The sequence below is a fragment of the Schistocerca serialis genome, chromosome 3 (genome assembly GCF_023864345.2).
Source record: "Schistocerca serialis cubense isolate TAMUIC-IGC-003099 chromosome 3, iqSchSeri2.2, whole genome shotgun sequence".
In the NCBI taxonomy this organism is placed as follows: Eukaryota; Metazoa; Arthropoda; class Insecta; order Orthoptera; family Acrididae; genus Schistocerca; species Schistocerca serialis.
In genome coordinates, this window is record NC_064640.1 from 917,822,323 (window position 1) to 917,850,314 (window position 27,992).

The window sequence follows — 27,992 nt, forward strand, 5'->3', positions numbered from 1 at the left end:
CCATGCAGGAACCGGATAACCATCCTCTGTCAGAACCAATCTACTCGCCTCCTCCTCCAACGGACGCCGACACATCGCCCACGTCTCCTGTTATATCAACTGGACTTGCCGCAATGGGCAGATTGGTGCATGGGGACCCAGCAGATTCGACCCCTACGTCTCCTGTCATCTCGACCCGTTATCATCGGGGACACTTCCGTCCATACGGGAAGCCTCCTCCTCGAGACTTTACAGCGAGTCAAACAACACCTATGGATGTTAGCCATCTCCAGGACACATCCATCAGGACCAGTGCAACAATTTCAAAGGGGGGAAAAGTGTTGTGACTCGCCGATCATTCAAAGCGCCGCCGCGCAATTATGCGCGTCCTCTACATGCGGCGCTGTTTGCCAGCCATGCAGCAGCTGCGCCACCTAAGCGGCCAGCCGAGCAGCGGCCGCTAGACTGGGACTCAGTGTTCATTCGAATGCTAACGTGTACACATGTCTTGCTTGTCAACTGACTCTGTGACTTATATGTGTCGTGTCGTTCTGAAATATATGTGTTAAACTTGGCGTTATAACAGTGTTAATGGGCTCTGTGGAAAATAAACACAACCTGGGCATGTCTGCACGCTTTGTTGCAGTGATTCACATAGCGAGCTGTGAAAGAGTCAGTATAAGTTTGTGAAACACCCTGTAGTTGCTTCTTGTGATATACTGTGGTAAGCAGAATGGGGAACTGTCTGCTCACTCTTCAGTTTACAGACCTATGAAACAGACAAGTGCATGTCCACAATCCAGTGACCTACCTTGTCTCACCTCAAGCTTCTATCCCACTGACCTTCTCCCACTCTGGTACACAATTTTTCCCTTAATATTGGCTCTACTGCAATTAGACGCAGTAAACACACTCATTATTTTAATATTTGTTCTTAAACAAATTCATTTAACAACAAAGAAAATAAAATTAAAACATTATTTTTAATAATCTGCTATTTTTCCATCCCCTGCAATGCAGAAACTACTGGTCCTCGATAAAAATGAAAGAGATGATTTTGTAGGAAATTTAAAATGGTTTAATCTTGTATTGGGAAACATTTTCACTACAAGCGAGGGTTTTTGAGTTATTCAAGAAAAATATAAAGTGGGCTTTAAAACACTCCCCTCCCCCTCCACTGGTCAGGGCTTTCAGTATGTTGTTTCTCGCACTCCCTCCTATCACTGTACAAAAATTCCCAACTACATGAATTTTTTTTTTCCTCCAATTTTCCTTCATTGACTGGAATGTGTGTGCTTTACTTATTCTGCTTTAGGATATACACCTAAACCCAGCTCCACTTAGCACTCACTCACTTAACCTCTGATTGTCAATATTTGCTTATACTTCATGTCACTTTCTCTGTCGGCATTATTACATCTTTCTTGTTCTCACTGTCAGTAAAATTACTGATGTTAACAGCAAGTTGTTGAAGATTCCTACTCGAGTATTTTCTGCAATCATTTTTGTGGAACTCATGTTTCCACAACAAGGATAGTGAGCAGTGCACTGGAGATTTTCTACTTAAACAACTGGTGCTCTACCACAAAGGTAAACCTGAATGTACTGTAGTGCATGGGCCAATATGAACAAGTTATAGATACTGATTTTTTTATATGTCAATCAGGCAGCATTTTATCCCTTTAGGGTAAATAACATTAGCTGTTTCCTTTTCTTATTCATTTATCCATATATTTTTCAATGATGCAATTAAATAGAAAACGTGATTTTACACTGCATACTGTGTCGATTTTACGAAACATTTCTGACACATTCAACAAAGTGTTATGGAAGATACTTGCTCAGCTCATACTGTGTGAACAAGTAATAAGTCTTGGATAAAACTGGAAACTACAATGCTTGCAGTACTTTGTTTAGTGTCTGTTGTTTCTAATAATAAGTTATTTTCAAACTATAAAATACACAACCACTGTAACATACAACTGCTGGCCAACAATGAATGATGGAAACATTTAAAAACACAGAGAGACAGGCATTTACCTCGAAGGAGTTCCTTGAGAAACTTGGCTGGGAGTGGGGCTAGTTGGCTGTGAGGCTCCAAGAGGAACACAGTAGTAGGGTTCAATTTCTTCAGAGCGCTGCAGCATGGACGGATAAAGCTTCTCTGATTTAGTTGACCTATAATTTACAAATCCCAAAACATAAATTCTGATTAACCCTCATGTGAGGACAGTCAAATATAGATACCATCTACAGTGAAGAAGGGGTGAAATAAATGAAAAATGGTGAATGTATATATAAAATAAGAAACAAAATAAATTTTTCAGTGACCAAACTCGTTAATAATAAAAATAAAAATCATGTTTCTAAAATATTAATAAATGATATTAAAAGAGGATAAGAAAAAATTATCAACATACTTTTATTTCTCTCAAATAATCTCCACTGGCCACAATGTATTTTTAGTAAACATCATAAAGTTTCTTTTGGAACAATCTTCTCTCTCTCTCTCCACACACACACACACACACACACACACACACACACACACACACATGCAGCAGCTGAAATTGTAGAGGGTAAAGAGATGCAAATCACTGAATAGCCTCACTTTCTTGAAAAGATGCTGGGATATGGACACTGTAGCTAAATTCCTTCAGCTGATGGGACCCATTAACATCGAAAAAGGTCTCCAAGGCAGTAAAGCATTGCTGCATGGAAATATTCATAATACATGCTACAACTTCGAGGTCAACAACAGGAGACTGATTCAGATGCAACTTTTCCTTGCCAGAAAATTGGAAGCAGTGGTCCGAGATAATGGTGACAGGTTCACAAACCAACAAGCTACCCAATCAAGTGACAGTATCTCCAACAGATAGACATAGTAGTTCAACACTCCGGATATAGGCCTTCCTATGTTATCATCTACTGCTGAAAAGCATTGGATGGTGGTCAACTTTCCAAGCCATACTCTTAGTAATGTCAGTATAAAAGTCCTGGCCAAAAAGACAAATTTTACCATTGCACCTAAATATGTTCCAAAAGAAAATATTATTGAACCAGCAAAAGCTTTGTTACATTAGTTGCCAAGAGTCAACGAAGAAAACGTTGGGTAAAACAACTGATTCTTATCATGTTGGGAAATGAGGATTGATCTGTTTTACTTGGTAAAAAAGAAAATTCTAAAGCCACGATCACATATACTTTCCTTTATTTTCAACAACCAGTTTTGACAGACCTTGCTGTTATCTTCAGATCTTCAAAAATTCTGTTAAAAAATGTGTTCAGGATTCCACCATAATGCCATCTAAGGTGGATCAGCAATAAATGGAACATGTCAAGCTAACTTAACAGATGTGCTACTATGCATTTTATTGTATATTATAACAATATTTTGAGACGGAAATTTGCTACTCACCATATAGCGGAGATGGAGGTACTGAGTCACAGATAGGCACAACAAAGAGACACTCACAATTAAAGCTTTTGGCCATTAAGGCCTTCACCAACAATAGACACACACACACACACACACACACAAATGTAACTCACACACACGACTGCAGTCTCAGGCAACAGAAATGACACTGTGGTTTCAGTTGTCTGAGACTGCAGTTTTTTTTTTTTTGTGTGTGTGTGTGTGTGTGTGTGTGTGTGTGTGTGTGTGTTGACAAAGGCCGTAATGGCTGAAAGCTTTAATTGTGAGTCTTTTTGTAGTGCTTATCTGTGATTCAGCATCTCTGCTATATGGTGAGTAACAACTTTCCTTCTGATAATACTGTTATTTTGTATTGTGATTTTTCTGATGTAAAAATCATCTGTGAGCATTACATGTATGGACATGGCCACATACACAAGTTGCTTTATGATTGTAAATGTTTTATTGTTGACAAACCTTTGCATAAGTTGCTACATTTTATCCACTAACATGAGAACTTGGCATGAGGTTCCAACTCTCTTGCATACATTTTTTTTAAAAAAATTTGAAAACCTGAAGATGACAGCAAAGTCTGTCAAAACCGATTGCTGAAAATAAAGAAATATTTAGGCAATCTTGGCTTTAGGAAGTTTTTTTACCAAGTTACGCAAGACACTTTGAGGATCGTTAATTGTGTAAATCCACCGAAAGCAAACATCACAATGGAAAAATGAAAAGTCATCATGAAACTGAAAAACAACTGTGACATAGTTGTTATATAAGGAGAAAAGAGAAATACCATCATTGTCATGCACATGACATTACAGCAGCAGAATGCAGGACTTAGTGGACCCATTTGTAAGGAACTTGGGGGAGATCAGACAGCCAGAATAATCAAAAGACACACAGCCTGCTTTTGTACCCTAGAATTGAATTTCACATGGCAAGAAGACTCATGGCGCAGATTCTAACAGTACTCAAGGTACACAAAGAAACTTACCCCTAAGAGCCATAGTCAATGGAACAAATTCATCGACCCACTTCCTGACTAAAATTCTGACTCAGAGGCGGTGGCATTTGGTAGGCCACACAGTCATCCATCCGGAACTCCATCCACTTCATTGCACTTTTAAAAGACGAGTGAATACTATCAATAAACCTTATGGTGAGCTTCAACATCAAGTCCTTATTAAAAAAAATGTAACAGATAAGGAGACCATCAACATTCCACATCAACGTGTGGTACCCGATATCTCTGAATTCATGCAACAGTGTTTAGTGACCATGTACTCCAGATTGTAAGGGAAGTTTTATGAGCAGATGGATGGTGTAGTTAAGGTTGGTTGGTTTTGGGGAAGGAGACCAGACAGCGTGGTCATCGGTCCCATCAGATTAGGGAAGGATGGGAAAGGAAGTCGGCCATGCCCTTTCAGAGGAACCATCCCGGCATTTGCCTGGAGTGATTTAGGGAAATCACGTGTAATTAAGGGATCTCCACTCTAGCCAGTTGAAGCAGACATATTTATGGAAGTGTTCAAAGAATCAAGAGCTCCAGTCTGCATTGTTCTGCCCCAAATATTAGCTTTAGTACAGAGATGACTATTGTCATCTGTACATAAGGTAAGGAGACACTTCACAACTTCCACCTCAACCTCAATCGACAGCATGCCAGCCGGCCATAGTGGCTGAGTGGTTCTAGGCGCTTCAGTCCGGAACCACGCAACTGCTACGGTCGCAGGTTTGAATCCTGCCTCGGGCATGGATGTGTGTGATGTCCTTGGGTTAGTTCGGTTTAAGTAGTTCTAAGTTCTAGGGCACTGATGACCTCAGATGTTAAGTCCCATAATGCTCAGAGCCATTTTTTTGACAGCATGCCAAGATCCAATACACAGTTGAAATTGAAGAGAATGGAGCACTTTCCGTTATCAGAGCGGAAGTGTATAGAAACCCCGATGGCAGAACAATATACAGTATTATGGAATCACAAAATAAAACTAAAAGGAGGGTGAGACACAACCAAAGCACAAGCAGCAACAAAATCAAAGTTACACAAACCTCGAGTCTATGACATCAGCTGAAAGTCCCCACCGCTGCTACCCAATCGAAATAAGAGTTCAGTGATGTTCCTGATAAACTGAGTCTATGAGCAGGATGCAATTATACTGCATAAGATCTGAATGCAGCACATACTCAGTAGTTGATATGTTGTCCTAATGAGGCATACTTATAACAGTTGCCAAACCGTTGGTTTTATAAGCCACAAGAAAGTGCAGTCACACATCCATACACATTTTATTGAAGATGACACTGGCTTTGGATGCCTGCACCCACATTTTCTCTTATTACTGAATAAATTATGATAATGAAAAAGCATGTATGATATACAAATAATGACTGAGACGACAATCTCATTAAAAAGAAAGTGCTGAATGTGAAATGAGGACATACAACGTGTTGGACACTGACTTAACTCTCATTCTTCTTTGGAGTGGGAAGATCAAGCACAACTGAGCAAATTTATGAAGACGCAGCATTCCTGGTTTTAGGACTGGTTTCATTGTATGAGCCTCTATTGAATGGTGTACCAGATTTGCTCAGCTGTAATATTATTAACTTACTTTTATTAAAAAAAATTCCTCATTAACAGCTTTGAGCCTGATGAATATATATGCAAACATAATCAATTTCAAAGTTCATGAACTTCATCAACATGCCTCTTAGAGTAGCTACCATAATCAATGTCACAAGTACTTGCTCTGAAGAAATATCATATATAACATCGAATACATTAGATATGCTGACATTCAGCATCATAGTAATTATGCCACAATAAAGATGAAGTTGTTCTCTTGAGCACTATATGAGAAAAATTCTTATGTGCGTCTAATATACCGAATGTTATACACAATAATCCTGTTGAGCAAGAACTTGTGACATTGATGATTTAATAGCATCTACTAAGGTGCCTAATGATGAAATGTGGTAACTATAAAATCAATTGTAACTGAACATTTGATAACTGAGAACACAATTGTTAATGGGAAGTAAATTTTGTGAGTGGAAAAAGTGTATGGAAGAGGGATCCTCCCAAATCATCAACTCCTGTCTGTTCATCCAGCACATCCAAAGTTACTGACAGTGGCATTATGGAACCAGATGTGTGTTCATTTATGTTTATTATTCCAACTTTGAAAATGTATTAAGAAGTCTGGCAGGCACTGCTACTTATATAATGAATCATCATCTAACACTTAATTTTGAAGGTGAGAAGTGGTCTATCCTATTAATATTTATTTATTTATCTATTGCGGTATTAAGTGAATCACCTCTTCATTAGTGCTTCCTGCTTTTATCTGGGGAGCTTGTCTCCATGCAAAAGTAGATCCTTTCTGAGGTGATGTGGATAAGCACTCCCTCTTTGACCATCTGATTCACATGAAAATGTGTATCGGATGGAACAATCGGGACAAAATGAAAGCACACTTCCAATCCAAAGTGTGACATGACCAATTCCAAAGGGTGTGTGGCACACTGGATGATGTATCATGCATGAACAGAGCCTTAGGGATACCGGGCGACCTCTCTGAGTAATTAGCCTTACCCAACATGGGGCTTGCTAGTGTGGACCAACATATATCCCCTATACTCATGTGACCAAAGTGGATAGCATAGTAGAAAAACAAATAAACTTAGGGATTTAACCTTCAAGAGACCTTAAACACCCAGACATCATGTGCCGAGCCAACTGAAGGTGTTTCGACAACTGGATCAGGGGAGGAACCAGATCTGCCTTGTCTGGGGTACAGGGGAGGAAACTTCTTAGAGAACAAAGAGAAAAGGAGAGAAACGAATGGCTTCCTATAAACATATGGAGGGAACTAAAAGATCTTTAATATCCCAAAGAAAACACTGTCTCGAAGTGAAAGGGATAAACAGGCTCCTTCGATCTCTATGACAGGTAGCAAGGGTGTGTTATTCCAAATTCACAGAATAAATACAATCATGAAAAGCTGAGGCAGAAAACAGGGAATCAGTACTATAGTACTGTAGTCTTGGATTTTAGTAAGACAGTTGTTCCACAAAACTACCCTCCTGTTAGCATCACCTTACAGCAGGAGGAGCTAGTACAGATGGCCTATTTTGGAAAAAAATTGTGGAGGACACACATCAAAGCTCCAAATTCAAAAGGGTTTATTTCAGGCCTCGCCAAACAGAGCTCCACAAATGTTACAGCTGCACGCCTGCCTAGTGCTCCGAGAGCAGTGGTGATTTGGGCTGAGTGTAAGGAGGAACAAGGAAAGGCTGCAGCCAGACATTGCTAGAGCAAGGCAGCTGGCTTGTCACAGTTTGCTAACAATGGAAAAATCAGCTTCAAGTTCATCAGCTGAACATTTACCAGAGTACAAGGTAGTCATTTGTGGACCAGATATAACAGATTACATTTCAATAATTAAAACGTATCACCATGAGTTCCCAAACAGATTCCAAGACTTTGCGCGATCACTGATTTTGATTGATTTGTCAGACCATTATCACTTTTGACTGCTGGTGTACTTCATTACTTCTAACTTGAGCTAATAGACTTACAGTGTAGTACACCTGGCTCAATGACCTGTTTCTCCAATGCATGAAATTTACAAGACTAACAGAATGTTACACCAAGAACAATATCCTCAACTGCACAGAGAAGCTGCTTATATTATTTCCATGTTTGGTTCAATGTATGTGTATGAACTTTTTTTCTATTATGAATTGGGAAACATTTGATAAATTAATAGACTTTAATCTGCAGTATGTCCATATATTTAACTGTATAATGAGCCACAGTTCCAGATAAATTACACCTTACTCTAAAATTGAAATGCCTATCAATTTGTAAATATCATAACTTAATGTTAAATGCCTGTATGTAAAGGCTTTCGTACATCTGCTCACTGTATTAGCAATGTCTAATGTACTGTCTGAATTAGGTAGTAAATTTATTGCTTTGAGAGAAAAATAAAAAGTTGACAATACACAATAGCGATAAAATGCCGCTTGTAACAGTATGTTGCAATATTCACCTCTTAGAAGTGATCACACTATGTTGCAAACACATCTTCCTAAGTTTCCCATGTGTACAGCCTTCAGTTATAGTTGTCTCAGTCACACAGCTGCTCAAATAGTGCAGTGGTGGCAGAAGCCAGAGCGCTGAGAATACTCAGCTGCGTTCACAGAGCGATAGCGTGTTCCTTAAGTGGAAATCTTGGCTAGGACTGGTCTATCTGGATATAGGTGCTCTAATATTTGTACATGAGGTAATGGGGGCAGTTGACTGGCTGAATGAGATGTTGCTCAAGATAGCTCCATGGGCTGAGGCGAAGTTGCTGGTCAAGACATCTGCTGAACAGTCAAGAACGCTACAATATGAAACTGGGTACCAAAACTACTTAAGGATGTTCCCCCAGACAAGCTATTAGAGAAAGTACCAATTCAGAACCATAAAGTCTTGACAGAGGGCCACAGGACCATTAATCACAAGGTTGGAACTGATGACCAAACCCTTCTGGCAAAAATCTAAGAGACATCCCTGAAGGTAATGCGGAGCAAGACCTAAAACTGTATTTAGAGCTCTCACAGGTGACTGTCAGTGTGATTAATGACATCAAAGGTGATAATGGTGGCAAGCTGGTGGCTGGAAGTATTGCAGATAAATCTGCAGCACAGTAAGAGGGCAACAGTCATGTTCTGGGAAGACAGGATGTGGGTGTGGCCCTAGTCAAAGGATCCTATTTGTATAAAAAGGCCATATCAGGTTTTGGAGGAACTGAAAGTAAGTTGACTTTGCAACTAATCTAAAAATCCCCAGAATATCCATTTTTGTTACAAATGGAATTTCATTCATACCAATGGTGAACTGTCCTTGGGCTTAGTGACCATCACAATGGAGCAGCGTAAGTAAGGGAGCACAAGGGAAATGGTATTGTCCTCAGCATACGTCCCTTACAAGGACAGTGCTTCTACACTCCAGAAAGTGAGAAGACTGAAAACACAGCTGCTTGAAGCTGAATGAACAACTACTTCTTTATTGTGATGACAATAGCCAAAACCTAATGTGGGGAAATAGCAACACCAACAGCAGAGTTGAGTACCTGCATGAACACCTGTCAGACAGCAACCTAGAGATCTTGACTGTGGGTAAGAAATCTACCTTCAACAGTAGAAGAGAAAAAGTAATTCACATAAATTTTGGGGCTACTTTAATAGGTAGCTACATCAACCAATGGCATACAGCAATGGAACTATCCTAGTCTGGCCATATGTACATTATGTTTAACCTGGAAATGGGTGTTAAACAGACTAAAGTCTACAAGTACGGTTCCCTAGAAAGACCAGCTGGAATTCAGATAGGAAATAGCTGTATATGTGAAGTTAAAACTTCAATAAGAAATCCAGTAGACATACAGGAATTGACAGATGAAGTAATAGCTGACATCATAACCTTGTATTTAGGACACTGTCCGATCATCAATAAGTATATAAACAGGAATGTACCATGCTGGAATGAGAATCTGGCATTGCAAAGAATGTACATAAGGAGAGTGTTTAACTTTGCAAGAAGGCAACGACAATGGGCAAAATAGCAAGAAGCCCTTGCTAAATACAATCTTGCTGTCAAGCAAGTGAAACAATCATCCCAGAAGGTATTCTGTGAAGGTGTGGAGGCGCAGCTGCCAGAGAAGATTTCACACAATCTATAGCATGTTATCAACAAATATAGCAGGCATACTAAGGAGGGACGATGGTGAGTATACTAGGTCAGCACATGAGACACTGGAAGTGCTCATCACTCCCCTACGGGACCGATGACATCACTGTTTGGTCCCCTCCCCCAAATCAACAATTCCCCCACTGCACTCTCGAAGTTGGTTCAGACAATAATACAGCCCCTGCGAGGTACTGGTTTATAAATAACCAATGGGAGAACTGGGAATCTGTTAAGAAACCTGTGTATTTTGAGAAAATTTGGTGGGTGATGGAAACATTTCAACCGTTCAAGTCACCAGGTCCAGATCATATCTTAACAGCTCTGCTGCAACAGATAGGAGAATGATTAATCAGACTCCTATGCAGACCATTTACAGTCAATTTAGCTGCAGGAGTCACTCCTAATGCTTTGAGAACAGTGAAGGTTGCTTTCATTCCAAAGGCAGTGAGACTTGATCATACCAAAGTTAAGGAAATAGGATTAATCAGTCTGTCCTGCTTTCTTCCAAGGACATTAGAAAAACAGATTAGTGTGCACGTTAGGGAAAAGATGTTAACTGAGGTTCCTTTACATGGAAACACTGTGCATATCAGTCAGGTAAATCATGTGAAACAGCACTTCATCAACTTGTTGGAAAGGTATACTATCAGGAAATTGCACTCTGCAGCTTCCTGGATATTGAGTGGGCATTCAGCAACCCAATCTCTGAATCCATGATTATCGTTGGAAAAGTGTATGGCATCAAGAGCACTATATTTAGATAGATAATGGCCATGTTGAGTACGTGAAGGATAGAAACTACCATGATGACTGTGGAAATGGTGATCGACACCATAAGAGGTTGTCTCAAAGGTGGGGTCTTGTCACCACTACTGGTGGATGAGCTTATTACAGAGCTAAATGCTAAAGACTGTTTTTGCCAAGTGTACCCACACAATTTAGCCATGGGAATACTTGGCAAATATGCAAGTATTGTAACAACACTGGCACAATGCAATCTGAACGTTGCGAAAAACTGGTGTAGGATACGGGATCTAAGGGTGGGAAACTATTGTTGTACTGCTCACAAGGAAGCATATCCTGGACAGTCATTGGAATCTTAAGCTCTTTGATGAAATTTTACAAGTAGAGAGGGTAGTAAAGTATCTGGGGATAATGCTCGATGTGAAACTAACACAGACCCCTTATGTGAATAAAGGATGCATCTTCCTAGGTAAAAGGTGTGTCGACTATGAGCATATGTAGGGGGAAGAAAAGGGGGGGGGGTCGTAGACCCCAGAGCATGCACTGATTTTGCACCTCTGTAATAATACCTACGATAATTTATGGGGCAACAGTGTGGTGGGGAATGAAGAAGAGCAGAAGGTGACAGCTAAGGAGCTCAAGAAGATGTGCAGATTGGCCTGCCTAGTTATAAGGGATGGAATTAGCAGCACTCCCACTGCAGAGTTGGAGACCACACTGGCCACATCCCAATTACATCTTTGGTTTACAATGTAGGATGCAGCAGGAACATACAGAGTAAAAACTGGAAATTCTTAGGATTTTTAGAATCCTACGCTAATATAATGAATGTAGAAAACATAGGAATGATCGGAGAAATTCCTGCTGAATATATAATAATTTCCAGCTGCTTCAATAAATCTCACAATGACACCTTAGGAATTAGGGAACAGTTGAAGAAAGAAACACAGCACTGTTCAGGTGATTTAGTCTGTTTTACTGACAGGTCAAAAACAGACCAGGGTGCTGAGCCAGGGCATACAGAGTACAGTCTCAACTGGAGACCCCAATCTTTCTACAGAATCTGGCTACGGTATTCCGGGTGGAGGCATGCATTCACCTTCAGAATTTCCATGGGTGTTACAAGGATCACTGCATGTACATTCATTTTTGAGATCCAAGTAGCTCTGAAATCTGGATCAGCCTCTTCAATAAGATCAAAGATCATCGCATAATGCCACAAAACCTTCGTGACACAGAGAGAAAGCAATGAAGTAAACATTCTGTGGGTCCCTGATCATGAAGGAATTAGTGGTAATGAACAAGCTGATAAGTTGGCCAGGGCAGGGGTGATGACTCCATTCGTTGGGCCGGGACCTGTTTTAATCATCACTAGGGTGATGGTAAAATCTAAACTACATACTTGGATCAGGAGTTAGCACGTAAAATACTGGACTGAAATCCAAAAACAAAAATATGGCAAACTAATGATGCTGAAAACTGTGTTTTAAGAGAAGTTCTGTATTCATGGGCTCGAACAGGGGGTACATTAAACTCACGGTAGGTCTAATGACTGGCCATGAGAACTTCAGGAAACACCTGCACACAATGGGTATAGACAAAAAAGGCGCTAAGTGCAGACTACGTGGTACAGGGAATGAAACTGTACCACATTTAATCTTCCAGTGTGAAGCACTGAAGGGAAATAAACTGAAGGGAAATACACTGAAAGGAAAAAAAATTGCAACACCAAAAAACAATAAATGTACAGTAATGAAATTTTGGGAATACAGTCGCCTATCTACACATTTAAGTGAGTAACTGCAAGATCACAGGTTAACGTAAGTGTGAGATAAGGCACTGCAAATGCGAAGTGCTGGTACATTAATAACTGGTGTAACCTCCATAATGTTAAAGGCAAACATACAAACATGAATGCATTGTGTTGTACAGTTGCTGGATGTCAGTTTGTGGGATAGACATTCGTGCCTGTTGTACTCGGTCAGTCAATACATGGACGATTAGAGCTGTTTGTGGATGAAGCTGGTGTTGTCATCTGATAATGTCCCATATGTGCTCAATTGGAGACAGATCTGGTGGTCGAGCAAGCCGAGGCGATATGTAAGACACTCCGTAGAGCACGTTGGGTTACAACAGCGGTATGTGGGTGAGTGTTATCCAGTCGGAAAACACCCCCCGGCGGAATGCTGCTCGTGAATGGCAGCACAACAGGTTGAATCACCAGACTGACATACAAATTTGCAGTCAATGTACGTGAGATAACTATGAGAGTGCTCCTGCCGTCATACAAAATCACACCCTAGATGAAACGAAATGATCGTACGGCAATGTTGGCCGGGAGGCCCCATGCGGGGAAGTTCGGCCGCCCTAGATGATAACTCCAAGTGTAGGTTCAGTGCGTCTAGCACAAAAGCAGGTTGGCTGCACGCCCCCAACTGGCCTTCTCCTAACCGACACTAGGACATCACTTGCACTGAGACAGAACCAACTTTCATCAGAAAACACAATAGACCTCCAGCCTGCTCTCCAATGAGCTCTTGCTTGACACCACTAAAGTCACAAACGTTGGTGTTTGGGGTCAGTGGACTACATGCTGAAGGATGTGTGTCACAGAGCTGTTCCTGAAGTAACCAATTTTTAACAGTTCATTGTGTCACTGTGGTACCAACTGCTGCTGCAGACACATTACGATGCACCAGAGCCATACGCTGAACACAATGGTCTTCCTCTCATGCCACATCCTGAGCCAAGTCTTCTCGTGACCACTGCTGCCAGCAATCACGTACAGTACCTACGTTCCTGCCAGTTCTTTCTGCAGTATCACAACGGAACATCCAGTTTCTTGTAGTTCTATTACACAGCCTCGCACAAACTCAGTGGTATGTTGATAATAGCCTCTCTGTCACCTTAAAGATATTCTCGACTGACACCAACTCACCACATCCGATCTCTAAGATAATCAATGCTCCTGACCGTTACAGGGTGTATTTAAAGCAAATTTGATTTGCATCCTCGTAGTGATGCTACTATCGCCACTCTTATTTGACTGGCAAGAAATCTGAACAGACATCATCTTTCAGATGTGGAGACACACTTACCAACTTTTGTTTATGTCGCACCAACTCCTTGGTGTTGCGATTTTTTTCCACTGGTGTATCTGCGTCATTGATTACTGAAGAAACTGTGCCTCTAACAGATACCTAGTCAAGGAGCTCCTACTACTCTTTATGGGTACTTGTCGGCTTTTCCAGAATGGCAAGGAGAGATGCTGCACAATAAACTCTAGTTTTGTCTCCTCGGTTAAATCGAAGCAAATCGAGTGAATCACACTACTTAAACTTGAAATTTTTACAGAACTCCCAAATTTTCTATTTATTAAATTTGTTTAAAGACCAGTGCTGGAAGTTATTCTCAGATAGTGAACCGAACTACACTCTGTGCTCCAAACCCATTTGTTGCATTCCACCATCTAAAGTGAGGCAGCCAACAAACCACGGATTGTTTTGAAGGGTGACCCACAGTTTAACAACGATTCTGAACCGTAGTGCAACTTGGCATTTTTCACATCGACAAACATTGCCAGAGGTGAAAGAAGTGATAAGTGATAGATCAAAAAACTAAAAATGACCAGGGAGCAAACCCACAACCACTGGATTAGTAGTCTGGCACTTTACCACTTCTCTATTGAAATGTAAGGTTGTATGCAACATTTGTATTGTATAGTGCATGTAAATGATAATTATTTGACAACTTTTATAATTGGCATACTACACTCCAAGTTTGGTTCCTTCTCAGTTTACAGATGGATCGAACTACATAGTGCTGCATGTCAGAGATTACCTAGTACCATCATTACTCACTCACTCCTCTGTTTGATTTGAATACTTATCAAGGGAAAAGTAACATTTTCAACAAACTTTATGAGCAGATAAAAGTTCTTATGGCATTTAACATCCTTCTTCAGAGTGCCTCAATGAGCATTACTAAAAAAAGGTCACAATCTCTTATGCAGGATCCTTATCGGGAAATTTTCCATAAAATCAAAGCAATCCATTCACACTCTCTACAAATGGTTCAAATATTTCTCTACTTCATATCGCTTGCTCCTAGCTATTAATCTGAGATGACCAAGTCAAGAGGTTAATTACAAACACTGTGGCACCAATTGCTCTCTTTTACTGTAAGCTGTGGACAAATCAGCAAACAATCTTGAGTGAGCTGCTCACTCTATTTGAGAGAGTATTTATATCATAGTGTCTCTCAAAGTTTTAGGTCAAAACCATAAAGATGGTAAAGGATTATAATCTAAGTATTTTGAGGCAATAAACTAATGGCTGAAAATTAATATAGTGTTTTTGCTAACTTAAACAACTTGTACCTTTTGGTGCAATAGTGGATTGTCTTGCTGAACAGTAACGACGAGCTCAAGTTATTGCTACAAAGGTTATATCAAAAACTGTTCAAGGTAACATCCTCCGTTCTCAATGCATGCATTAAAACATACATACTCCATACACAAAAGTGATCTCCGAGTTCAAAAATGTTTGGCTCCATTGCAAATATTTCTGCTCCACCAGTACTTACTTCCCACACTATATTCTCTGAAGTGTCCATATCATGCTTTAGAAGTCTTCTCCCATTAAATCCAGCAATATCCCATTGAATTCTACTGTGCAAATAAGTATTTGTTATTAACTTTAGCCAGTTCTCTGTGGCTTAAGTGAACCCAGGTCCTCATAAATTTGTATCCAAGGGCAAACATTGCTTCCAATTGGCATTACCCCCATTGGGAAACTTTTGAATGTACATTCATTAGGCTTTCCTGAAACTACATCCTGCAGCAACATACACAAAATAAATGACTACAAGTTCCTGTAGCATAATTCTCCATCACTGACACTCAGTCATGAACTGTAAGCCGGCCGCGGTGGTCTCGCGGTTCTAGGCGCGCAGTCTGGAACCGTGCGACTGCTACGGTCGCAGGTTTGAATCCTGCCTCGGGCATGGATGTGTGTGATGTCCTTAGGTTAGTTAGGTTTAAGTAGTTCTAAGTTCTAGGGGACTGATGACCACAGCTGTTAAGTCCCATAGTGCTCAGAGCCATTTGAACCATGAACTGTAAACAGTTGTAAACCCAACTGCAAGAACATCAGAGATGAGTATGAATTGTTTTTTCACGTGGTTTGTTATGAAAGATTAGCAATTTACAAATACATGTCTGAAATGCATTACTCATTCAACATCTGACACTGCATTAAATATTAATTTCTGACCATTGGTTTCTTATCTCAAAACATAGTTCAGGATAGCACCTGTATAATTTTGACTCTACTGGTTTTACCTTTGTTCCTCACGAATGCTTACCATCAAACGTAACGTCCTGCACTTCATGTGTTAAGGATGCTTTCAAACAGTTATATTAATAATAGGTTACTTCATATAATTAATATATATTTTTTATACGATGATGTTGTGCTACATTATCAAATACACTTTTTGAAATCTAGAAAGGCACATTATGGCTGTTCACCTGTGGATATGATAGGACTGGGTTGTCTGTCAAGTTTATGACTGAATTAACTATATACATTTGCCTTTGCCTGCAATAAAAATAAAACGGATTCCAATGGACTTTCAACTGATCTTCCACGACTTTTGCAGCCTCTGACAATTGCAATTTCACTGGCATACCATAAAATTTTATTTCTTCTCTTTGATCTTTAATTCCATTTCAGATTGACCCATTGTTTCCTTTTCTGCTTGCCCAATGAACAAACTGAAAAACAATGTGAAGAAATCACAAACCTGTCTCATGCTCTTTCAACTAGCTGCCTCCCTTTCATTTTCTTTAACTCTTATGTTTGCAGTTAAGTTCGTGAAAAAGTTGTGCATAACCTTCGACTCCCTGTATTTTATCTCTGCTACCTACAGAGTTTCAGCGTCAGCACTGTCAAAAGCCATCTCTATTTTCTCAAATGCTATAAATGTAATTCTGCCTTCCTTCAGACTATCAACTAAGAAAAATCTTAGAGTCAGTACTGCTTTCATGTTCTTACATTTCTCCTGAACCCAAACCGATCATCCCCGAGGTTGGCTTCGCTCAGTCTTTTCGTTCTTCTCTAAATAAGACATGTCGATATACTGCAACCTTGTCTATTAAACTGATGCTTAAGTAATACTTCTACCTGACGGCATCTGCCTTCTGAGGAACTGGAATTAAAATTCTTCTCGATGTCAGAGGGTACTTTGTCTCATATATCTTGCACACCTGGGGGACAGTTTTATCATGGTATATTCTCCCAAAGATATGGTAGGATGTCAATGTAACTTTGTACACACACACACACACACACACACACACACACACACACACACAGGTAAATGATTAAAGCTGCAATTCTCTGTGACAGGCAGAAACGGCCACTACAATACATTTCTGTTGCTTGTGTTTAGTGTTGTCACAAGGCCTGGTAGGGTATATAAGGGGTATGAACAGCATCCAGTGTTCCATGATCACTGAAGGACATATAGATGCCATGTACTTGTGTGATACAGCACCTGACAGAGTTTGAAAGGGGCCTCATTGAGGCTCTCCATTTGGCTGTTTGGTTGAACTGATGTTGGACTACATGGGAATGCGAGGGCAGGCATACTTGTCAAGGTTCTGGTCAACAATGCCGGATCAGAAGGAGAATCACCATATTATGCACCAAGCAAATCATAACCCAATCACATTGTATCTGCCATCTAAGAACAAGTAACGGACTTCCCTGAAACATTCTGTATCATACCACACCACTGGATGGAGGCTAGCAGTAGCCAGACTAGGGAATTACCATACCATGTGTAGGCTGCTGGTAACACCACACACAAATGCCTGTGTTTTGAGTGGTGCCATGACTTAAAAACATGGACTGCTGATGAATGGTGTCACATTGTGTTCAGTCATGAATGACAGTACTGCATATCCCCGATTACCATTGTCAGCACTTATACTGGTGACAACGGATTAGGTCCTATTCTTTCAATGTTTTCAAGAGGCTCAGTGGTATCACTCCTGGCATCATGGTGTGTGGAGCCATCGCATATGACTTCAGGTCATGGCTGGTAGTAATTGAGGTAACTCTGATGGTACAATGGTACATCACAGGCATCTTGTCATTCATGTGTTACTTTTCATGTGACAGTATCATGCTTCCAATTTTCAAGAGGACAATCCTCCTCCACACGTGTCTATCACCTGTCGGCGTGATGCTGAGGAACTCCAACGGCCAGTGAGATCCCCAGATATGTCTCCGATAGAACACATGTGGGATCTGCTCTGACATCATCCAATGCCAGTATGTATCCAGGATATCAAGGACCAGTTACAACAATTGTAGGCCAGCATGCTTCAGCGGAGGCTCTACCTGCTTTATGAACTCCTTCCCAATTGTATTAGCCAAGTTCTTTGTAAATTTATTTGACTTTTTAATCCCTGAAATATCACCACTTACCCCCTCACCATGTGAAGTTTCATTTCATTTTGTTTTGTTTCATTTCATTTCCTCCTCCCCTTCCGGGTGCTTACTTTTTTTGCCACACAGTGTAATTATGGGGGAATGTCAACTACGAGGGTTGGAATTTTAATAGTGGCAACTATTAATTTACAGCTCGTACAAAATGGATACATGTTTCAAAGTTTTACTGACCTTCAAAGTAGTCATCAGCATTGTGCATAATCTGTTACCAGTGATGTGGAAGTCGTAGGACACTCTTAGCAGTGCCGGTTGTGTTGACAGTCCGAGCAGTGCGGTCTACTGCCTGACAAATTTGTAGCAGTTCTGAAGTGAATGCCTTGAAGTGTTTCCTTCAGTTTAGAAATTGAGTTGAACTCACGAGGGCTTAATTCAGGGGAGTGCAGTAGATGGTATAGCACTTAGCAGCCCCATCAGTCAAACAAATCAGTAACAGCTTGCACTGTATGTGCTTGAGCACTGTCCTGCAAAATGATGGTCGGGTCCTGCAGAAAGTGTCATCACTTCTGTCTCTATGCTGTTCATTTTTGTAACACAACCTACGACCAGCTTAGAGACAGAAGTGACGACACTTTCTGCAGGACCTGACCATCATTTTGTAGGACAATGTTCAAGCACGTACAGTGCAAGCTGTTACTGATTTGTTTGACTGATGGCAAGTGCTATACCACCTACTAAACTCCCCTGACTTAAGCCCTCGCAAGTTCAACTCTATTTCTAAACTGAGGGAAACACTTCACGGCATTTGCTTCAGTACTGCTACAAATTCGTCGGGCAATAGACCGCGCCGCTCGAACTGTCAACACAACTGGCACTGCTAAGAGTATCCTATGACTTCCACATTGCTGGTAGCGGGTTATACACAATGCTGGTGACTACTTTGAAGGTCAGTAAAACTTTGAAACACACATCTATTTTGTACGGGCTGTAAATAAATAGTTACCACTATTTACGTTCCAACCCTCGTATTTTACATTCCTTCTTCTTCTTCTTCTTTTTTTACTAAGATTTTTCAGTGCTTTGCACAGTTCTTCTCTCAGCATTATATTTCCCAACTTATATTCATCTACTTCCTCTTCTGTTTCCACGATATCATCTGCAAGTTTGTTTCATTTATACAGCCCTTCTATCATTTATACAGCCCTTCTACATATTCCTTTAAACCTTTCCTTCTTTGCTTAGTACTAGCTTGCCTCTGAGCTCCTGATATTCAAAGAGCTGCGTCTCTTTTTTCCAAGGTCTCTTTAATTATTCTACATGTGGAATCTATCTTTCCCATACTCATGTATTCATGTATGCTTCTACAGCTTCATATTTCTCTTCTAGTCATTCTTGTTTTGCCATTTTTCAGTTTCTGTCAATCTCATTTTTTTTATGGCTGTATTATCTTTTGCCTCCTTCATTTGTTGCAATTTTATATTTCCTCCTTTCATCAGATAATTTCAATAATGTGTGTTATTGAAGGTATTCTACTGGACTTTGTCCTTCAGCCTATTTGATCCTTTGTTGCCTTCAATATACCATCCCTCAAAGCTACAAATTCTTTTTCTACCATGTTCCTTTACCTTGTTTCAGTCAGACAGTGCCTAATGCTCCCCTTGAAAGTGTTGGCAACCTCTGAGTCTTTTAACTTATCCAGCTCCAATCTCTTTAACCTCCTACCTTTCAGAAATTTCTTCAATTTTAATCTGCAGTTCATAACCATTAAGTTATGGTCAGAGCCCACATCTGTGATTTGACATTCAGAATATCGTTTCAAAAACCTTTGTCTTAACATTATGTAATGTATTTGAAACCATCTGATATCTATAAAGTTTCTTTCCTCTAGACAACCACATGTTAATAATGATTAAATTATGATCTGTGATAAAATCTAACAGGAGGCCTCCTCTTTCATTCTTTTCCTCCAGTCTATGTTTTCCTATTAATTTATCTTCTCTCCTTCTTCCTACCAAATTTGAGTCCCCTGTCACAACAGATTTTTCATCTCTCTGAATGATCTGAATAAATTCTTTTATGCCACCATCTTTCGATCCCTTCATCATCTGTAGAAGTAGCAGGTATTTACACTACTTCTATTGTATACTATACAATTTTGGAAAATTGGTTTAGTATTTCTTTAAACTTTTATTTAATGAAAATGCCACACTAAATTACCATAATGAAGCAATTTCTCTGACAATAATCTGAATTTTTTTAGTCAGAATGTTATCCAGCAGATTATGATGTGGGCCAACCTGCTGTCACAGGTAGTGTGTGCGCAAGCAAGCAAAGATTGTAAATTACAGTTTTTTTATTATTATTATTTGCTCTCTACACTGGTATGACCAAATGAAACCAAACCAAAACAAATTTTGTATTGATGGCAATATTGGAAGTATTTAAATATCTGGTTACATAGCCATATCTTCAAGTACACCAAAACCCTCTCTACTCAATACTTACCTGAATACTTTCATTCTGACATTACTCAGACCATAATTACCAATTACTCTTTCATGAAACTAAAGTCAGTACACTGAATTTTATTTATGTTCAGTTGACAAAAGAAACTATTTCCATTGGATTTTCATTTCTTAAATGGAGTCACTTTGTCACATATATACTGGTGGGAAAAAAACACACAATATCAAGGAGGAGTTGTGTGACATACAAAAGTTGGTAGGTGTGTTTCTACAGCTGAAAGATGACGTCTATTCAATTTCCACATCAGTTGCAAAAGAATGGCGCTAGTAGCGCTACTGCGGGATGCAAACCAGGTTTGCTTTAAATACACACTACAACGATCACGAGAGTTAGTTAACTTTCAGACTGGATGTGGTGATTTGATATTAGTCAAGAATGCCTTAAAGCAACAAATATGCCTTTGTCAACATACCACCAAGTTTGAACGAGAAGCTGGATGTTCCTTCTGTGATATTGCAAAAAGACCTGGCAGGAACATAGCCACTGTACATGACTGCTGGAGCAGTGGTGGCAAGAATGTATGATCGCAAGAAGACTAGGCTCTGGATAGCCACGTGCGCTACCAAGAGGGAGGACCAGTGTGTTCGGCGTATGGCTTTGGTGCATAGTACTGCATCTGCAGCAGCAGCCTGAGCAGCAGCTGGCACCACAGTGGCACAACGAACTGTTAAAAATTGGTTACTTCAAGAACAGCTCTGAGCCAGACACCCTGTAGCATGCAGTCCACTGACCCCAATCTACCACTATTTGTGTCTTCAGTGGGGTCAGGAGAGCTCATTGAAGAACAGGGTGGAGATCTGTTGTGTTTTCTAATGAAATCAGGTTCTGTCTCAGTGCCAGTGATGTCCATGTGCTGGTTAGGAGAAGGGCGGTTGACGACCTGCAACCAACCTTGTGTGCTAGACACACTGGACCTACACCTGGAGTTATCATCTGAGGTGCGGTTTAAAGTGACAGTAGGAGCACTCTCATGGTTATTTCATGTACCCTGACTGCAAATTTGTACGTAAGTCTGGTGATTCGACCTGTTGTGCTGCAATCTAACACTTGCCCATATGCTGCTGTTGTAATCCAACATGCTCTACAGTGTGTTGACACTTTGCCTTGGCCTGCTCAATCATCAAATTTGTCTCCAATCAAACACATATGGGAATGATCAGACGATAACTCCACTTCACCCACAAAGAGAATTAACTGTCCCTGTTTTGAGTGACCAAGTTCAACAGGCATGGAACTCCATCCTGCAAACTGAAATCTGGCACCTGTAAAACTCAATGCATGCACATTTGCATGCTTGCATTCATTCAACATTCTGACAGTTACACTGGTTATTAATGTAGCAGCATGTCATGTTTGCAATGACTTATATAATGCTTAGGTTAACCTGTGGTCTTGCAATGTTAATCACTTGAATGTGTCACCTAAACAAATGTATTCCCCAAATTTCGTTACTCTACATTAATTATTTTTTTGGTGTTGCGATTTTTTTCCGTCCTTGTATTTGTCTCGCACTATCCAAAATAACTTCTGAGTTCATGTACTAAATAGAGCCGGGGTATGAGAAGCACATTTATGAATCAAATAGATGCAAACTCTGCTACTCTTGGAGACAAAACAATACAGTCAACTGCATAACAGCTAGAGTTACTGACAATAAACATGCAGAAGCTCAAGACACACACTCAACAACAAAAGCAACAGCAACACACAGGGGGTTGGGGGCAAGGGGGGGGGGGGGGAGGGGAGGGGAGGGGAGGGGAGGGGGGGGGAGAGACAGAGAGAGAGAGAGAGAGAGAGAGATAGAGAGAGAGAGAGAGAGAGAGAGAGAGCACACAGGTGTGGGCTTTCAAGGTATTTTCCTATTTGGAAATGGTTAAAATTAAGCACAATATTAATTATAGATGTTAGAAACAGCGGTGCATTGGTCAGTTCTACTGTCTTTAGCTACAAACAAATGTATTGCTTTAACAATGTAAAACAAGTGATTCTACACACTGTCAGAGTAATTCGGAAAACAATGATCATATGGAAATATTTAGGTAGTATAAATCACACAGTTTAACATGCTGTTAGTAACAATGTCATGCGAGATTAAGCACACAGCAAAATTTGCAATTTTTTTTTTTTTTTTAACAGAATAGTGCTACAGCTTTTAAGTTATGTAGTTTGAACTGTATCTCAGAGTGAGGCACTGATATAGACTATGTGAAAGTTCCTGGAGTGAAGATACAGAATGATGTGGTAAACCTAACGATGTGGTAAACCTAACGATGTGGTAAACCTAACGATGTAGTAAACCTAACTAGTTTTTGTTTAAACTGCAGCTTAATATGTTCCTCAAACAAAGCTGTACCAAACCAATACTTTACGATCCCTATCACAGCATCTTAAATCTGAAGGTTAAATGAAGACACAAAGTGTTGTACCAAATGCCAATGGCTACAAGGATTGCAATATTTAAAAATGTACAAAATGGGACATAACACCCAAAGTGGCTTCGTGAAGAAAGTAACACACATACTTTTACCATTCACTCACATCCCTAAAACTAATTAACAAAAATCACTTTTTGTTATTTTGTCTCCCCATACACAAAAGTTCTGAAAGCTATTGTACATTCCAGCATTATTCATGCAACTGAGTTATATTCACTTGTAATAAATGATTTGGAAGTTTACCATGTAATTTCCCTTGCAGGACAGTTGTTGAATGATGGCTCTGCTACTTCAATAGTTTCTTATAAAAATCAAACCCGCTTCATTAAAGCATCAAAGACAATAATGTCTGAGGTTTTTGACAGCTGATCATGGTATTCTTATTACCAATTCATATGCGCATTTCCATTACGTAATACATGCATAAAAATAAAACAAGAAGCCACCGACTAATACCGTGGTATACAAAAAGCTCACACATGTTAAGATCAGTGTGTGCCAATCAAGAACAGTATCATAAAACAGTCAAATACAAAGTGTAAGATTTATTATTTGCCATTTTGTAATCCTATTTTCTTGTGCTGATGAATTTTGTATGTATATTTTCTTATTAGACATATTAAATATTTTATTGTACTATTTAAACATGAAAATGTCAGCAGCTTGTGGTTAGCATTGCTGCTTCTCAACCTCAGGGCCCCAGTTTCGATTCCTGGACAGGTCAGAGATTTTCTCCACTTGGGACTCTGTGTGTGTGTGTGTGTGTGTGTGTGTGTGTGTGTGTGTGTATTGTCATCATCATTTTATCGCCATCAACATGTTAGTCACCAAAGAGGCATCAACTAATAATACGTGCACCAGGCAGCCAAATTCCCCAGAAGGGGGATCCGGCCACAAATGCCATATGCACATTTCAACACAAAAATTGAAAATAAAACTAAAAACCAAATACATGCAGGTGAAGTGGACCCATTTACCAATCTCTGAAGCAGTAGTAATTTAGTTAAGTTACTGCAAAGTAACAAAAGATAAAGATTGCTGGTCACCTGACACTGTTGTTTCATTGTAAGCTAAAGACAAAATAGCATAACTGAAATGTGAAACTGATCCCAATGCTACTTACGGTTCCAATTCCTTACCTAATGTGCCCTTACTGATATCACAAGTGACTTCTTCCCTTTCTTTCAAATTTTCCCCAATCCATCCCTTCTTGCCTGCTTCATTTTAGTTCAAGGCAAAGTAACATAAGTTTGAGATTTATTGTCCAAGGCAGTATTATGTCCTGCCAAACACATCACAACTGCAACTATATCAATAGCTGATAAATAGGTGCTCTTCAATTTAATGTAACATTTCACGCTCACGTACAAGAACATGGATTATTTCTGTTTCCAAGTAGGCTTCTTTTGAAATGTTAAAGATGCTGAATCATTTTGACAAAATACATTACAATGTGCAGTACCAATTTCATACAGAGTGTACACCATGTGATCAAAAGTATACCCCCAAAAACACACATTTTTCATATTAGGTGCATTGTGCTGCCACTTGCTGCCAAGTACTCTCCATATTAGTGACCTCAGTAGTCATTAGGCAACATGAGAGAGCAGAATGGGGTGCTCCGTGGAACTTACAGACGTCGAATGTGTTCAGGTGGTCGGGTGTCACTTGTGTCACACATCTGTACACAAGATTTCCACACTCCTAAACATCCCTAGGTCCACTGTTTCCAATGTGATAGTGAAGTGGAAAACTGAAGGGACATGTACAGCATAAAACCGTACAGGTCTACCTCGTCCGTTGACTGACAGAGACCGCCGACAATTGAAGAGGGGTGTAATGTGTAATAGGCAGACATCTATCCAGACCATCGCACAGGAATTCCAAACTGCATCAAGATTCACTGCAAGTACTATGACAGTTAGGCAGGAGGTGAGAAAACTTGGATTTCATGGTTGAGCAGCTGCTCAGAAGCCACACATCACACCGGTAAATGCCAAAGACACCTCGCTTGGTATAAGGTGCGTAAATATTGGACAATTGAATACTGGAAAAATGTTGTGTGGAGTGATGAATCATAGTACACAATGTGGGGATCCGATGGCAGGGTGTGGGTCTGGCGAACGCCCAATGAACGTCATCTGGCAGCATGTGTAGCACCAACAGTAAAATTCTGAGGCGGTGGTGTTATGGTGTGGTTGTGTTTTTCATGAAGGGGGCTTGCACCCCTTGTTGTTTTGCGTGGCACTATCACACCATAGGCCTACATTGATGTTTTAGGCACCTTCTTGCTTCCCATGTTGAAGAGCAATTCAGGGACGGCAACTGCATCTTTCAACATGGTTGAGCACCTGTTCATAATGCACGGCCTGTGGCAGAGTGGCTACACGGCAATAACATCCCTGTAATGGAGTGTAGAGTGGCCTGCACGGAGTCTTGACCTGAATCCTTTAGAGCACCTTTGCGATGTTTTGGAATGCCGACTTCGTGCCAGGCCTCACTGATCAACATCGATACCTTTCCTCAGTGCAGCACTCTGTGAAGAATGGGCTGCCATTCCCCAAGAAACCTTCCAGCATCTGACTGAACATATGCCTGTGAGCCAGGTGTCCAGTTACTTTTGATCACACAGTGTAGAACAGTACAGGTGACAGCCAACTAAACAAGCAAATAAATTATAGAAATAATAATACACTGACAGTCAGTGAAGAAAGGAAGGAAACAAATCTGCTTCAGAGTAAATATTCTCATAGCATAGCTGAAACAAGAAGTACTTGACACAAAAAAGGAAGAATGTTGTGTATAAGTAATGAACTGGAATGATACCAACAAAAAGACGAGAGGGGGGAGGGAGGGAGGGAGGGAGATGTTTATTAGATTAGGGAGAGTAGGATCAGTCAAAGAATCTATAATTCTGACTTCTCGAATAATTAAGTATGATACATTTAAGTTATAGCTGAAAGAAATAACAACAGACCACAACAAAAACTAATCAATATCTAACTTTCATTCCAAAGATGAGAATATTTCTTTTGTAGTTCTACTGCCACATATTACTGACTCAGCAACTATTCATGGATTACATCATTATTTCTTTGATCAAAATGCTCTGACATGTACAAAAAACTGTACTTTGGAAGTTAGAGTGACGTTATAAGCATGAAAAATCTGATGGAAAACATAAAACATGTTGTGGATTGGCAAGAGAGCCAACCCACTATGAGAGGAAGCCGAAAGGCACGCGTTTTAGCTCGTGCAGGCTGGCGTGAGGTCTGGAACAGGTCAAGGAAATGAGACTAACAAAAAACGTACGTAGCTGCTGGAATACTTAATTTTAATCCATAATTGGTGAACATCGCTCTTGACGGTACATGTTTTACAGCATCAATAGTAACTGGTAATGGCGCCTTGCTAGGTCGTAGCAAATGACGTAGCTGAAGGCTATGCTAACTATCGTCTCGGCAAATGAGAGCGTATTTTGTCAGTGAACCATCGCTAGCAAAGTCAGCTGTACAACTGGGGCGAATGCAAGGAAGTCTCTCTAGACCTGCCGTGTGGCGGCGCTCGGTCTGCAATCACTGATAGTGGCGACATGCGGGTCCGACGTATACTACGGACCGCGGCCGATTTAAAGGCTACCACCTAGCTAGTGGAGTGTCTGGCGATGACACCACAAAACAGATAAAAATTAATGATTTACAGTTACGAGAGGTGACCCAATGTCACTGGTGTGTGTGTGGGGGGGGGGGGGGGGGGGTAAAAGAAAAACAGAAGCTGAAAGTTTCCTGCGGCCATGCTCCTACATGGGCTTCACAAACCTGCTACCCACATTTACACTCATCATCAATACAATTTTATAAAACTGTAAAATATGAGTACTTTTCATTGAGCTGTTTGCTCTGCTAAAGGGGTGACAGGTGAACAAAACTCATTGATGCCTCTGGGATTCAGGGGCACATGATCAGTGAAGGAGGAAGCTAAATCTGCAATGGTTGCACCACAGGTTAGTCTGAAACAAGTTTCACTGATGGACATTTAGTTAAGCTCGGTCATAATGCTTGGCTTTATTCCAGATTGACATTGTGCAGCAATTAACAGATAACATGGTTTTCAAGTGCACTTCTACAAATAGTTTCACTTGGTCAGCAGAATATGGTTACAATCTATAGTCAAATGCAAGGCATTATCACACGGCATGGGAAAAGGCAAAATCCTATGGTGGAGGGGAAAGGGGGGAAGGGGGGTTACATGTAGCTTAAGCAACTGTCATTTCGATTTCAATTTTAGTGTAATTACCTGGGAAGAATTATTACTGAAAATTTTGGGAATGTGATAATGCAATGAGTGTGTTCTATCAAAACTTAAAGTATCTTGCTCTGTCAGAGATAGTACAATGAACTGTTAGAAGAGGAAAGATTATGTTTACTGGCCCTGCCAGAATTTGAGGTGTGAGCAGAGAAGTACAATAAGCAAAACATACAAACACGTGGTGGTGGGAGAGCCATGTGTGTAATTCTCATGCGGGTAGAAAATATCCAACAAATGCACTCAACAGAACAGGAAGCTGAGTCCTGACACACAAATGCATGCGTGGATGTCCTGTTCATTCCAGTCACGTCCAGTGGTGTAAATAAAACACGAAAGCTAAAGTATTTCATGTAACCACATTAAAAACATTCATA

At 40.3% G+C, this 27,992-nt stretch overlaps 1 protein-coding gene across 3 annotated transcripts in view; it reads right to left on the minus strand.

The window, feature by feature from the left end:
- LOC126471177 (protein sickie-like) overlaps window positions 1-27,992 on the minus strand; it is a 749,505-nt gene that overhangs the window by 95,637 nt on the left and 625,876 nt on the right. For all 3 annotated transcript variants that reach the window (XM_050099283.1, XM_050099285.1, XM_050099284.1), the window contains one exon: window positions 2,020-2,157. In XM_050099283.1, the coding sequence (XP_049955240.1) occupies window positions 2,020-2,157 (138 nt within the window). The remainder of the gene's footprint in view (window positions 1-2,019; window positions 2,158-27,992) is intronic.